The 15,396-nt window shown below is 36.0% G+C and overlaps 1 protein-coding gene across 1 annotated transcript in view; it reads left to right on the forward strand.

Moving 5' to 3' along the window:
• The window catches only part of ATRNL1 (attractin like 1), a gene marked incomplete at both ends in the record, with an annotated part of 422,440 nt that overhangs the window by 67,824 nt on the left and 339,220 nt on the right, over positions 1-15,396 (forward strand). Inside the window, 2 exons of the mRNA XM_079535698.1 lie at positions 4,729-4,912; positions 8,863-9,017. Of these exons, the coding sequence (XP_079391824.1) occupies positions 4,729-4,912; positions 8,863-9,017 (339 nt within the window). The remainder of the gene's footprint in view (positions 1-4,728; positions 4,913-8,862; positions 9,018-15,396) is intronic.

Here is a 15,396-nt window from a genome sequence, read left to right on the forward strand (position 1 = left end):
CTCCCTGCATTTAAACAAAGATGGGATGTTGAGGTGCTACCTTAGGAATCTGTTCCATTTACTTGACCTGTTCAAAGGCTTTACTGTGTCAAGAAAGGGTCAGACCAATGTAACTACCTTTCCTTTGGTTTCTTCTAGGTTTATTACTGCATATGAAAACTTTTTAAATTTTTTCAAAGATCTTTTTAGAAATGCTTTGATTATTTCCAAATGCTATTTTAATTATTTGTATTTAACTGATACAATTATATTGCTTAAATTTGAAGGGCTTTTTTTTTTTTTTTTTTTTTTTTTTTTTTTAATGTGACCACCCAAATTAGTAATAAATAGAAAACAAACTTTTTTGTAGTTCATTGGATTTCCATCGATGGAACGGTTCTACAGGTTTGTATGTGATTAACTTGCTCTGAGGAAAAGTCTGAAATGAATCTTGATCATCACAACCCATGCTTTTTAGTGAAAACACTGTATTTTATAATTTCTTCTATTATGTGTGTAGACTAAACTTAAGTAGTTTGGAAAACATCTGGAGAATTAATTCAGGGCTTATAATTTTAGTGACTGGCTATCATCTAAATTGCAGCCTATCTTTATCATTGTTTGGTTTATGTTTGGTTATGTTATTTTCTGAAAGCAGCTCATCTCCCTTTCTGGAATTATCTTTGGATTAAAGATACCAACCCTATTTTTGCCAGATTAATCAACACAACCTCATTTGTTTCTGTCTTGTTCCAATAGTTCATCTCTGTAACTTTTTCACAAGTTCGTCTTCCTTGAATGTGGATGATTAGAAAAATCTGTGGGATATTCTAGGTGTGTTTTCACCTTTACCTGGCTAAATAACCTTAGTCTCACCTGATAAATGGCATTCATATTGCAACCATGAGAAAGCCATTGCTGGATCACAGACTTTCTCTGATGATGCATTCTTCTCAGTTATTATCAACTGATGAGCTTCCATTTCATGGAAGGTTATGTTACTAATCCCGGTGCTCGACATCTTTAAATTACTGTTGAATATGTTTTTTTCTTTTTCTGGTAGCTGAGATCATCCAGTTCATCCTGCATGTTATTCTGCTTCTTTTGTGAATTGGCAATGTCTGAATGCATGTGATTATAGCATCTTAAGTTTGTGAGCATCGTAAAATGCACCCCTTCTCGTCCTTAACAAGTCTGGTTAGTAATTCTGACACCTCTCAACATATTTTTCTTTCACATGGAAAGTCTTCTGGAAACAGTTGTAAAAAATTGGACATTAGTACTTGGTTCTGATCAGAACCAATATTCTGACCAGAATATTGCAGCATGTAAGCATATCTATTTAAGGAATTATTGGATGGGAATTCCTGAGAACCAATCTTCAGGGAGACAGGAATGGAAGGGAGCTGGCAGCTCTTTAAGGACACGTTTCTGAGAGAACAAGAGCTCTTCATCCCCAAGCATAAGAGATCAAGTGGAGAAGGCAGGAAATCAGCATGGCTCAGCAAGTACCTGCTGGTCAAACTGAAGGAAAACAAGGAAATTTAGAGGTAGTGAAAGCAGAGCTGTGTGGCCTGGGAAGAATACAAGGATGCTGTTGAGACATGTAAAGATAAAATCATGAAAGACAAGGTGCAGATAAAACTGAACTTGGCAAAGGATGTGAAAAATAATAAGAAGGAATTCTACAGGTATGCTGGTCAAAAGAGACAGGCCAAGGAGGCTGTACCCCCTCCGATAAATGAAAAGGGAGAACTGTCTTCAGCAAACATGGTGAAGGCTGAGGTACTCTACAAATTCGTTGCCTCAGTCTTCACTGACAGTCAGCCTACCCATGTCGCTCCTGTTCCTGAGCCCCTCTAGGCAGAGTTTGGATTATGTTGTGGATTTGAAAGCTGGACTGTTTGGTGGATAAAGAATTGATCAAACTTTTCCAGCCAGAGTGTTGTGGTCGACAGCTCTATGTCCATGGGGAGGCTGGTCATAAGTGGTGTCCCCCAGGGGTCTTTCTTGGGATTGCTGCTCTTTAACACCTTTATCACTGACACAGAAAATGGGACTGAGTGTACCCTCAGCAAGTTTGCTAATGACGCTAAGCTGAGTGGTGCAGTCAATGCAATAGAAGGAAGGAATGCTACCCAGAGGAACATGGAGGAACATGGACTCCCACTTGAAAATGGGAACATAATGAAATTCAGCAAAGCCAAGTGCAAGGTGTTGCATTTTGGGTCAGAGCAACCCCAGATGTGTACAGAGTAGGAGAGCTCTTTGAGAGCAGCCCTGGCAGAAGGTCTTTGGGGTATTGGTAGATGAGAATCTTGATGCAGCAGTGTGCTCTTACAGCCTGGAATGCCACTGGTGTCCTCAGATGCATAACAAAAGAACGTTGGAAGGGGATTGTTCCCTTCTGTTCTGCCCTTGTGAGGCCCCATCTGGAATACTGTGTCCAGGCCTGGGACCCCCAGCACAAGAATGATGCAGAGCTGTTGGAGAAGACCTGTTTTTTAACTATAAATTGCATCAGAATAGTAAAAGTAGTAATCTTGTCAGTTCCAAGCTGATTTGGCTTTTTAAGCTGTTGAGGTTGCAGAATTGATTGGTCAATCAAGTATTTCCACTGATATAATGCTAGAAAGAGTGGGATGTCTTTCAGTATGAGAAGAGTTATGAAAATGCATTTAATGATTGGATTTCTGTGTTTAAAGAAAAAGTGAAGATTCATATCTGAGTTGAGCAACACCTTGAAATTCGGACAGAATTGTTTCAGAAACTACTTCTTGCACTGAATGATTCTATATTAAGATGGCAAAGATTCACAAAAGAGATCAACACTGAATGTCTTCTCAGTTTTAGAAGACAAAGTTCAGATGGTTCAACTAAGTCTTAGAAAGAGGAAGAACAGAAACAGAAACTAATACTCCTTTGGATTTACTTCAGAACGATGCTTCTGAACCTCTTTTCTCAAATTTAGTTATCCACAGCGCATTTTTTTAATAAACAAGATGGAACAGCAATTCATATTTCTGTGCAAATCCTGAAGAGCTATATAATATGCAACTTTACTGCAAAAATGTTCTAGTTATTACATGAACCAGAGAGATATAAATGCAAAATATTGTATTATACAAGTAAAGTTTCATGATGGTGTTTACTATGTAAAGTAGTAGTCGTTTTTTCTCCCTGAAAGGCATATATGCTGATCTTGTGGACTGATTAGTATTTAAATGGAAAAATGAAGACAGAGTTGGTGATAGGAAGGTGTATCAGCAGGTTGACTTTTCACTGATCCCCAATGTAAGTTGTACCAAGTAAATCTGTTTGCAAGGTGATATGTATGTAAAATACAGTATTAGTGCTACAATTTTGATGATTGTGTTTGGAGCTGCTGTTCCTAATAACTTGATAATATCCAAGATGGAGATTGGAGTAAAATACAACTTACATTGCACTACATATCAATAATGTAAAAAAAAAAAAAAAAAAAAAAAAGTATAACTAGTACATTATAAAAAATATCAGCATTAGTGAACACACATGAAAAACCGGCACAAATCTTCCAGTTCAATCCACACCTTCTCATTTGTTATAAGCACTTAGGAATAAAAGTGCTGTCTTGCATTTCACAGAATTCGATTTTGTTGCTGAAAAAATGTAACTTGTTTATAGACGCAGTGCCTGGAAACTGTTTAGTGAGAGTGGAATAGCGGCAGTAATAACTGAAAGTAATGAGTCTTTTCACTGCATAGACGAATCAGGAGGAAGAAGAGGTAATCTTAAAATCCCTACACAGTATCAGATAAAAAATTGAAATAGAATGTAACTTTGAGATGAAGCGGGGTGTATGGTGCTGTGTGCTAGTTTTTGTTAAGTATCTTTGTAGAAGTAAACAATGTGGGCTAAGAATTAGGAAGAGACCGTTCCTCATCTGAAGTTCTTGTCTGCGCTTTCAGTTTTGCTTGCATAATCTTCAAGAGGCTGTAAGTGAATTATTTTTCTCATTTCCCATTCTGCAGAACTGGCATCGTCATTATCACAGCCTCTTTTGAGTAAGGTGGCTTCTACAGGAAATGCTCATTTGCTAGCTTGCTCTTCATGTGGCTCCTATCATCAACATCTGGAAAGACTGGGGGGAAAAATGCAAATTTTAGGGCTACAGGCAACAAGAAGTTACTCAGTTACTCTCACCCTTTTTCAGTGCTATAGCAGATATTTTCCAGTTGTGTTTTAATCTTTACTTGTAACAGCTACTGTGAATAGTTTTATTTGATATCTCTTTGTGGTTACTAATGATGTGATGTAAAAGGTGGATTTAAGTGCCAGTTTAAAGAGCTGCTTTCAAATTATCCATTTTTGAGTCTTCAGCAACTGAATAGGTACGTTTGCAGTTAAAATACTAATAAACATTAGTTAAAAACTGGTTTTAGCTCAGTAGTTGTACAGTTCACTAGTGTAGTATCTGTATGTTTGCATACCTACAGCTACTTTAGACATTTCTGTGAGCCCACAGCCGTTCAGTTTCTCCCAGGCTTTTCCAGATGGTTTCCCCACAGGTGTTCCTAAAACATCTGGAATGCTTAATTTTCTGGTGGGACTAAGTTAAGGCTGAGAGACACTGAATTCCACTGTTTCGTATTTTCCAAAAGGTCCCAGGCTTCTTGTCTTTGTTTTTCTTTGTGTGTGCTGAACATCTACTGTTGTGCATTAGTATTAGTAAGCCTTAAACCTATGTCTTCTGTACATATATTCCAGGGTCAAATTCTTGGCTTGTACCAGAAACAAAAGGAGCAATTGTACAAGGTGGATATGGCCATACTAGTGTCTATGATGAACTGACAAAATCTGTTTATGTCCATGGTGGATACAAAGCATTGCCTGGCAATAAATATGGATTGGTGGATGATCTTTACAAATATGAAGTTAATACTAGAACATGGTAAGTTGGGTTTGTAACTGAGCAAATTAAGTTATTTGATACTGAATAAGGAAAGATAAGCATAAAAGAAAGTTCTAGTAAAGTCACGCAGGAGAAGACTGTGTCCTTTGCATGTGGCAAGACATTATGTTCTCTGCAACAAAACTGAAGAATTATGAGAAGGATTAGGCTCTAACCAGTAGATTAATGCTGCTGCACACTGAAAGAAAGAAGGAAAGTTGCATGTGTGTTAAAGGTACATTCATAGATAGCCACCATGCAGAGGTAGCACTTGTATTGCTTCCACATGATACAACTATATTGCTGAGGCACATTCATGTACGAGTTACATAAATAAGTAGAGAAATCTGAGAACTGTGGAAGGTTATATTTCACAACATTATCTGAAGGAAAATGTTCTGGTTGTTGAACAGGGATTGTAGTGACTTTTGTTCTCAGTGTTTCTATTTTTGTCAGATCCTTGTTCATCAAGTCTGTTTTAACTTCTGAATGCTCCTTATGTGTTATATATGCAAGCTGACCTTAAACGCTTTTGTTTTTTTTCTTCCTAAAGATGATGTGAGACAAAGATTTATTTCTTGAAACATTTTCTTCTCGCAGTTTAATGTTTGCCTTGAGCATTAATGGTTTAACTTAAAGCATGCAAGACTTGCTCTCAGATCAGCCTGTTGGAAATAATGTGGGTTTGATTTTGCTGTGGCTCTTTATTTTGAATGCTAGTAGCTCACATCAGTTAGAAGCATTAGACAATTTTTTTGTTCCCTTTAATATATTTTTAAATTGCTAAAATTTTAATGCTCTCTTACTATGTTTTCGGATCAAAGTGATATTGTATCCTTTGAAAATCTTTTCAATAGTACAATCATAGAATCACAGAATCACCAAGGTTGGAAAAGACCTACAAGATCATCCAGTCCAACCATCCACCTATCACCAAGAGTTCACACTAAACCATGTCCCTCAACACAGTGTCCAAACGTTCCTTGAACACCTCCAGGTTGGTGACTCCACCACCTCCCTGGGCCGCCCATTCCAGTGCCTGACCACTTTTTCAGAGAATAATAATATAAAATTATTATTCATTATTACTGCCATAACTATTAATGAATGCTTCTATGCTTATAATAATGTTGTACTCTTGGCAGCTGGTAAGGAGCATAAGTCGAATTTGTTTCATGAAGGTTTCATACTATGGGAGTGAAAACTGCCTGAGGGCACGGGTCAAAGACACTACCACACAGTAATGGTTAATTGGTCATGTATCAGTGAGCTTATAAACTATTCAGAATACTCAGTGAGGCAGCTGAGCCTGAATGTGTCACTGGAAGAGTGGTGTATAAGGCAGAGGTGGTGTCACAACTGATCTCATACCCGTGTGCCTGTTTATTTTCGCACACATGCATTTGTTTGTGCTCATTGCTTCTGTTTCTCTCTTATCCATTCCCTCTTTCTCAGTCTCATCTGGCTGAGGTTCATATGCTGTTCTATGTCTTGATACACAAAGCCAGTCAACTGTTTTATTCAGAGACACATGAGTTTTCATTCTCCATATCACTTAGAATAAGCTTTATATTTCTTAAAATGTGAGGGAGTAATGAGTTGTTTTCTTGTGTAAACATTATTTCTACTGTGTGATCAGTGTTTGCAATGCTTCTGTTGTTTTGCATTACTTGCATGATGCTGCAATTGATGATGGAGGGCAATGTTGTGCTGGGCTTAAACGATGGCCTGAAACCACAGGCTTGCTGCTGGATATTTCTGTTACCATTACAACATCATGCTGCTATCTACACCATTTAGCATGGATAGAGTTAACTGGGGCTACTGTTTGCAACTGCTGCTTGCAGATACATGTATATGTGCATAGATTATTAATTCAGTGCAAAGTGTGCTGAGGTGCCTAATTTGCATAGGGTTGAAATGTTTTGGAGAGTTCTGAAGATTACTCTCATCACTGATGCTGATGAATAGTGAAAATCATGTCCAAATTAACAAACTCTATTTGTATTACACTTCTGCTTTTGCTGATTCTTGAGGGAAAAAGCGACTGTTACCAGAAGGGGTGAAATTGAGCAAACAATATGAAAAAAGTTAAGGAAAGAAATCTATGCAACAAATCTACATGGGGGCTGGAGCTGGAGCAACACGGTTCAAGTAGAAAACTGAGTAACCCAAATAATAACTGACGGGATTGTTAATACAGCCCCAGAGGAGAGCAGAATCCTTAGTTTTCTCCAAGGTAGCGTATGACTTTTTAGGCCTTTAGTGATCAAGGCAGGCATTTGTACACAGCTGCAAGGCTGGATAATCAAATATGGCAAGTAATGCAAATTGAGAGGGTGGAGGTGAGAAACATGATAAAGCAAGAGACTTGCAAAGAGATCTATGGTCAGAATGGTTAAGGACAGCATGTCTAGTTTGTTATCATACTTTCAGCTCAAAGCAGGAATATTTCTCCATTACTAGTAGAAAAAAACAGTTTATAATAAATTCTTATTTTTCTTGTCATTTCTAATTTTGTATTTTTATAACTGATGAATTGAAACAAAATTTTGTGTTCTTTTGGGTATGCCTACCCAATATACCTACCTATATGTTCTTTATCAAGCTAATTCCAGATTAAGAAAAATACATTCATGTGGTACAGTATGTTCAAAGTATGTTATTCAGGAATAGCAAAAACAAGAAAGTCCACTTAAAAAAAAAAAAAAAAAAGAAAAGAAATTCCTCCAAGAACACAAAAACCAATAAAAAAATCCCTTCTAAACAACAAAAAAACTTGATGTTTTGCTAATTGATTGAAATCATTATTGAAATCAAAGTAAGGAGCCATACTTTAGACTCTCATCCCTAGGCCTTGTAATACTGTAAAAATTACTGAAAATGTTATCAGTGTGATCCAAGGCAGACAGTATTTTTCAATGAGAAGGAAAGATTGTCAAGTCAGGAATTTCATTACAGGAAATGAAGGGCAAAGCAGGTTAATTGTATGTGTACGTAACAATACAAGTCAGAGTGGAATTTTAAACTTGAAACTTGTCAATTTAAAAGTCATACAAATAAAAGTTCACTACTGGTGGTCAAAGCAGCTTTTCACAAAAGTATCTAGCACTGTTCTACTTAAATAATTCAAGATGGCAAAATAGACAATTTTTTACTCTTTCCGTTGCTAAAATTTATTTGATGTGTTTAAACCAGTTTAGAAATCTCTTCTCTCTAAATTTGTAGTACTTACTGGCTGAGGCTACTGACAAGCCTACATTGTTCCCCAGCAGAAGGCAGGCCGTGTGCACAAGTCAAAATAGTTGGATAGAGAGGAAACGATGAATCGTTCTCCATTTGTGTGAATTTTTGTGTGCTGAAATTCTGTGCGAGTCTGGCAAAGTGAATGTATGGACAAAGTGGTGCGAGTGTTTTTCATCTTAACTGGAATGACTTCTACCATTTCTTTTCCAAGTTTGAGTGTTCAGATAAAAAATGTTCGCCCTGTTCTGATACCTGGGATGATCTAAATATTCTCTTAGCCTTCCTGAGTATCCTTTACTACATTTACTAAAGAAAAAATTATTGTGGCTGGGGACATATAAGGTTATGAATGAATAAAAAGAGTGGGTTTTAATTCAGTTGTAAAATTTATCATATCATTAATAACTTTTAGAGAATGTAAACCTGATACAACTTTTTTCAGAAAAGTCATTTGGCAGACTGATTTAAAACATGGTGTGTTTATTTTAATGAATAGGTATATTTGTTATAACATGAACAAATTCAAAGTCTTAGAAACAATGAATGTTATCTGTTTACTAACACTAAAGTTTACTGAACTTTAGTGTTTTCACTATATATATATTTTTTTCAGCCGAAAGTGTTTTCATCTATAAATTTTCTTGGTGTGCAGCACACATGACTTTTCCAAGTGTTATGTATGGTGTTGATCTTATATTTTGCAGGACTATTCTGAAAGAGAGTGGTTTTGCAAGGTATCTACATTCAGCTGTCTTAATCAATGGAGCTATGCTCATTTTTGGTGGAAATACTCATAATGACACTTCCCTCAGTAATGGAGCAAAGTGCTTTTCTGCTGACTTTCTTGCATATGACATAGGTATGTATTTTGTTCTCTTTTTGACTGATTTTTTTTTAAATAAGTGTTGCTTTCAAATGTCCAGCTAATGCAATCCTATGAAGTCTTCAGCACAAACACCTTAAAGATATTTAAAAATTGTTCTGTAAAACTGAAATCAGACTTATTTTTTTTATAATAGTCTTCAGGTTTTATTTTGTGGGACGAAACGTATTATCTAAAATGGTGACTTTTGTTTTCATTTGAATAATGTTCTCTTATAAATAGCAGATATTTCTACATGAATTGCAAAAAGTGCATTTTACTGTTGTCAGAAAGTGTTGAAAAGACTGTATAGTCATTATAACCAACAAACGTTAGTTTGTTTTTCTTACTGAACATCTACCTGTTACTTACAAAGGCCAGTGCTGGAATTTTAAGAAAATGTTTTTCCCCCATGTAAGTTCCTTAAATGGTTTGGAACTGGGGGCATTTTGTAAAACACGTTGCTTAGTGCTTATATCAAAGTCCTGTGACCAAAATTGAGATATGGAGAAGACAAAGTAGGCAGTGGTCTGAAAGTGATGCGCTAGTCAGGTTATGATGGTCAGAAAACTAAGCAAGCTGGAGCTGTCACAAGTACAGAGAAGTGAGGATATGTAGGAAGTCCGTATCAGAAAGAGGCACATGGGATGAGGACAAGGTGAAGCAATCAACAAAAAATGAGCAGAACCAGACTATTGGAAGAGTGACTGTGGTAAGTTACTAGCTGTAGCTGAGTCAGCGTGAAGTAATAGCCAAGATGTGTGGATTGAACTGGATATCTGCCTCTGGCAAGTTCCTCTCACCCATTCCCCTTCCCATGAATTTCAGATCAGAGTATCAATTAAGATTCCCATCTTTGAGACTGAAAAAACATTTGATCAGGATGACTGGCTTGATGAATGTCTTTTCAGGTGAAACAGTACCTCACCCACAATTGAAGGAGAGTTTTGGGGGCTACTCCCTCATGTAGGCTAATGGGATAGTGGCATGAAATGAGTCAGAGTGATAACAGTATATGGGACACTTACATAGTTCTGTTAAAAATGAGCTTTGTTTCCACAGACAAGAAAGTGACTAAGCTGTATGTGCTTTGTTAGTTCTATGGAACAGAAGAATTTTAGTTTTGGATATCTGAGCTTCAAGCGCTTAAAAATAAATAAGGTTCAGACCCACTGAAGCTGCTGGTACGCTTTCCAGATGTACAAATGGTGGAGTGAAATTCTCAATGGTTGGAGCTCAAAGGCTGAAATAAAATCTCTTTTTGCTATTCTCTTCCCCCGTCTCCAAACCTGAACAAAATAAGTGAAACCCTCTACTATAAGAAACAAAAAGTCACACAGAGTTTGATAGCACTTAAAAGGTGGGAGGGGGCTGAATTGTCATACATGGAGAATGAGATGATTAGATAGATGAAGTAGTGTCAAATGGAACATGTAGTCAGGAAGTGTAAGAATTATCTCCTATGATCTGGAGTTGAGAATGGCTTGTGTGTCCAATTGGAATGTCACTGTGCTGTGATCGTGGGCTACGCAGTTCTAAAGAAATAAATCCACAGAGAAGAATTCAATTTTCGAGACCCGGAAGATATTTTTGTAGAAGATTTTTTCAAGAATTTGTGAAGCAAGAGTTTAATGCAAACAGACTCTGCATGGATATTAAGGTTGTTTGAAGCATGAAAAATCATTGTGAGATGGGAATAAAAGGATATGGTATATTTTACAAGATTAATTTTACAAGAGAGTAGCTGAGAGCAGAAAAGATTGTTGTTTATAAATAGATGAAAAGAATACACTTCGGAGAAAAACTGTTTAAGGTAGAAGTCTCCAGAGAAGACTAGATGGGTGTAAGCTGTCACTCTTAAATGTTTCCAGCCATTGCCTACTGTGAGAGCTGTTTGGTTGTCATGAAAAAGCCTTTACGTAGGATTGTGCAGGCAGTAAACCTGGGCAATTTTTAGGAGTCCATAACATTTTCTGTTTATTGCCATCGTTCTTGCCCTTCTTTTTTGTTCACATTCCCATGTTATGCAATTCTACAAATATAAACACGCAGGCCATATTTGGCCAAAAAGCACAATCACAACTCCTGGGAGTTAAAATTCTGGAAATCCTTATGCTTGATCCTGCTGAGAGTAGATGGTAGATAGCTTCTGGCAACTGTTTGTCTTCTGGCTACAGTTGTAGTAACGGTGAGACATGACCCTTTTTTTGTAGGGATTAGCTGATGTCTTTTTATGGATTTGTGCACCTATCAACCATTCTGCACTTGCTCACGTAAGAAAACAAATGGTAAATTTGTTACATGGAACATGTGCACTAACCTGATGACCTGATGGTTTCGATTGGGCTTGTGAATAAAATTATCTCAGAAAAGCGATTTTTTTTTTAAATTATTATTTTTTATTTTTTACTTTTTTCCTATACCACATTTCTGTAGGTTTTTGTGTAGGTATCTGATGGAATGAGCTATTGATTTTTCCCACTATTTAAGTTTACAGCTGGTTTTAATTGTTAATGAAGCAGGACTATCCCTTCCTATTCTGTTAGAGGATAATATTGTTTACTGCTATACATTTGTTTATAGAACGTGCACTTGAAAACCAATAGTCTGAGTCTGAGGATGTAAATGTAACCTTTCACACACCAGGACATTTTTTTTGTCTATTTTAGTTCATGACAATTAAGTACACTTCTTAGTTGCAACAGGATCTTTGTTTTTTTTCTAGTTAATTACAATATTTAATATGCTGTTTGTATTTTCTTAAAAGTCACATTTTCCATGCATTTTCAAGCTGGAGAAGTACAAAAGGGAACAAATGTAGTAATTATTCTTAAAAAATTCTAGAAGATTGATTTGATGCAAGCTTAATCTTCTGTATTATTCATTTGACCAAATTAAATGCACAGTCTCATGGCGCACATTAGATACAGGCATACTTATTCAGAAAGCAGTAAATACTTATTTCACTAAGAATTTGATAAATAGAGAATGAGTATATTTCAGAATTTATTTCTCCTGCATGTATGATGAGCTCTGAACAACGACTGGAAGACAAAATATACTATGTTATCTACATCACTTTTCTTTGATACCTTCAAAGGATGCTGTCTGGAAACCAGCTGAGTCTTAGAGATAGAGCCTCTACTATTTATGTTCAAGTTGAGCTACAGAATACTTTTGATAATATCTTTTATTATATGTGACATAGTTTTATGGGTAGTGTGCTTCAGCTTTTTATTATCCATGAAAATGCTTACTGTTTTTCTTATTAATGTGAAATAATGATTTGGAGACATTCATCTGAGTTAATTTTTGCTGTCTGAAGAGCTGGCTTCTGTTACCAACTGGTAATCTAGGCTCCTCCTGAAGTCAGTGGTGGGAAATAAGTATTTTCAGAGAGCAATTCATTTCACTAGGCTTAAAAAGAATGATTTTATTCATCTCTTCTGGAGCCAGCCATTGCTCTCTAGGTACTGAACTTAGTTTACGTACATAAATTTTAGATGCTTTAAGTGCCATGAGCCAATAAAGAGCTGAATTCAGTAATTTTAAATGCTTTCTGCATCTGAATATATTTGTTAATGCCGAAGACTCAAAAATCTGGAGATGCTATAAAAACAATCCTGCCCTTATTTTTATAATTTAATATTATTTCACATAGTTATAAAACAAAACAAAACAAAAAAAAAAAAACAACAACAAAGCAACAGAACAATGAGAAAGCTGCAGCATGAAATGAGCTCTGCAGACATGTTCTCTGCTATGTGTTTGTCGTCTTCTGATGTTTTATCACCAAGTTGCTATGGTTGCTTTGGTAAAGATCAAATGGTTATTTCTGGAGAGGTGAGGAGGTTTTTTCCTAACTGTGCCTATATGAGACTGAAAAGGAACCACAACAATAGGAACAAGGTTACCACTGCATTGGATGCTCTGCTTGACCTGTTTTTAGCTGATGATGGTTATAACTTTTCTTTATCTACTGTTCACTGGAGTGCCACAGCTACCTGTTCAGTATGTAAAATGAAGCTGACATAGATTGGATGTCCTTCGTACTGAAAGTTATGTTATGAACACTGTGTGATGTTCCATTTTCTGGGCTATAACTACGAACAACTTCTGCCATGAGTATATCTGGTAATGAGTTTTGGAGCTAGAATCTCACCTTGCTCTGTTCTCAAATGCTTGGGTAGAAGAGAGAGTTGCAGGTTTTTAGGTTATTTCTTCACTTCTGTCCTGTGAATTTTTGAGGGGGATTTAATTTCATGTGTTTATTTTCCTTATACTGCTGCATAATTGTTACCACAGAACTGATGGATGTATTGAAATATAAATGTATAAACCTGATTTATATTTTTATAATATTAACACCACTGGAAATACACTCTTTCTCTCAATATATTTAATTTTTCAAAACAATTAATTGAAACCACAGTTTTTCTCAACAATGTGGAACTTGGAGGATTGGCCAAAATTAAGTGATCTCTAAATAATGGAGGGAGCAGTTAGGAAGATGTGTCCACGTGGGTTTTGACAGTCTGAATGAGAGCACGATTTTCAACTTTGGGAAGTTGTTGAAAGATTTTTTTTTTAAGAACAATACAGAAGTGTGTATTTACAAACATACATGTTTTATGCACACACAGAATTACTCGGAGCGTATATTGAGCAACTTGTTTCCAGCCCGTTGTGATTAAATTGATTAATGTTTTTTCTTGTAAAACCATCATCTAGGAGCTCTCCTCACCATCACATCAGTTCAAGCCTAAATTGCATTTCTATTCTTATCATAGCCTGGGAAATATCTGAAGTTATACGTTATGATACTGAGCTGCAAAGTTAGCTGATTAAAAAAAAAATAATTATACATAAGAACTGGAAGTTAAAGCTGAGATTCTAACTACTGAGCTTAGTACTTAAAAAAGAAACAAAAGAAAGGCTTTTATTTCTTTTTTTTTTTAAATAGGGCATTGATTTCAGTCTCTGGCTAAATGGTAATGTCAGTAAATGCATTTCTGTATCCCTGAGGCAGTTATTGTTGTTTAGTGTATGAAGAACTGAGTGTCTGCCTTTTTGTTTCATGCATTGCATCTGGTTCTCCCGAAATGTGTGCAAAATGACTGGCAGAGACCCTCTATGAAAACAAAAAAACCTCAACCCAACCAACTCTCAAATCATTGGAATGTGGCAGCTGCTTGCATGCCCTCTTCTAGTGGTAGCTGTCTTGCAGGTTTGCTTGTATTTATAGGAAAGTGTGAGAACCTACCCATTTAAGATAAGGTTCTTTTGTAACTCTTACTATATTCTGGATTTCTACTGACTTTTTCTTTTTACAGAATAAATAATATGTAAATTCAATTGCTTATGACAGACAATATAATTTGTAGAATGTTAAGATTTTGTTCTGTGCTACTCAAAGTTTAAGAACTAAGTTTCTGAAGTTTGGAAAGCATTTTAAAAATTGATTCCTAAGATTGACTTCAATGTTACCAATTGGTTGCCCATGCAGTGGTAATCAAACTGCTTGTATTTCATGATAAAACTTAATTGTTTATTCATAATTGTTGTATACTTGTAAAATAGATTGTTTAAACTCTTGCTTTTGTCATAAAACTAACTTTGCATGTCTGGTAAAGATTTTTTTTCAATCCTCCTTAAGAAAGAATTTATTTGTACTGTATTTTGTATTTGTATTGTCCATTCTTCTGGAATTGCGAACAGATTATCAATAAGCTACCACAAAGAAAAAGTAAAACAACATCTATGATATATTAAGTGTTATGTTTTCCTACTGAAAGTCATATGTTTTCCACTGAAGTCATATAGATAATTCTGGTGCAGTCTGTAGTAGCAGTTTCCTCTGTATCACCGTACAATTAGGAGAGGAAATCCATAATGATATAATGCACAAATTGCTGTATTTAAAAGTTAAGCTTAATTGTTTTTAGAATATTGCTTGTAGAGTCTCACCTATATAGACTCCAATGTATATGTTACACCTGTAGTTAAAATTAAATTCATGCTGTTGCAAATCTGTTTGCCTTTCTGGCTTGCTGAGAGTAAGAGTTTATTACCTGAATGAAGAAAATATTTATTCAGCATGAATGTGTCAGAAAATAAGTTTTCTGCTTCTGCCTAACTCAGGTGATTGAAATGGCTACTTATTTGTGTATCTGCTTCTAAAGATATCAGTCAGTTATACTGATACACTGACATATATATCCCTCTCTAGAGCCTTCCTACCTTGTCTTCCAGTTCAGAAATACAGATAAGATTCTGGAAGTAAGGTACAGAACACTGCCTGTTTTTAGACTGCACTAACAAAGGTGAGGCTGGAGCACTGCTTCCATTTCCTCCCTGCTTTTGACAATATTCTCTC

The sequence above is a fragment of the Tetrao urogallus genome (genome assembly GCF_951394365.1).
Source record: "Tetrao urogallus genome assembly, chromosome: 5".
Taxonomy (NCBI): Eukaryota; Metazoa; Chordata; class Aves; order Galliformes; family Phasianidae; genus Tetrao; species Tetrao urogallus.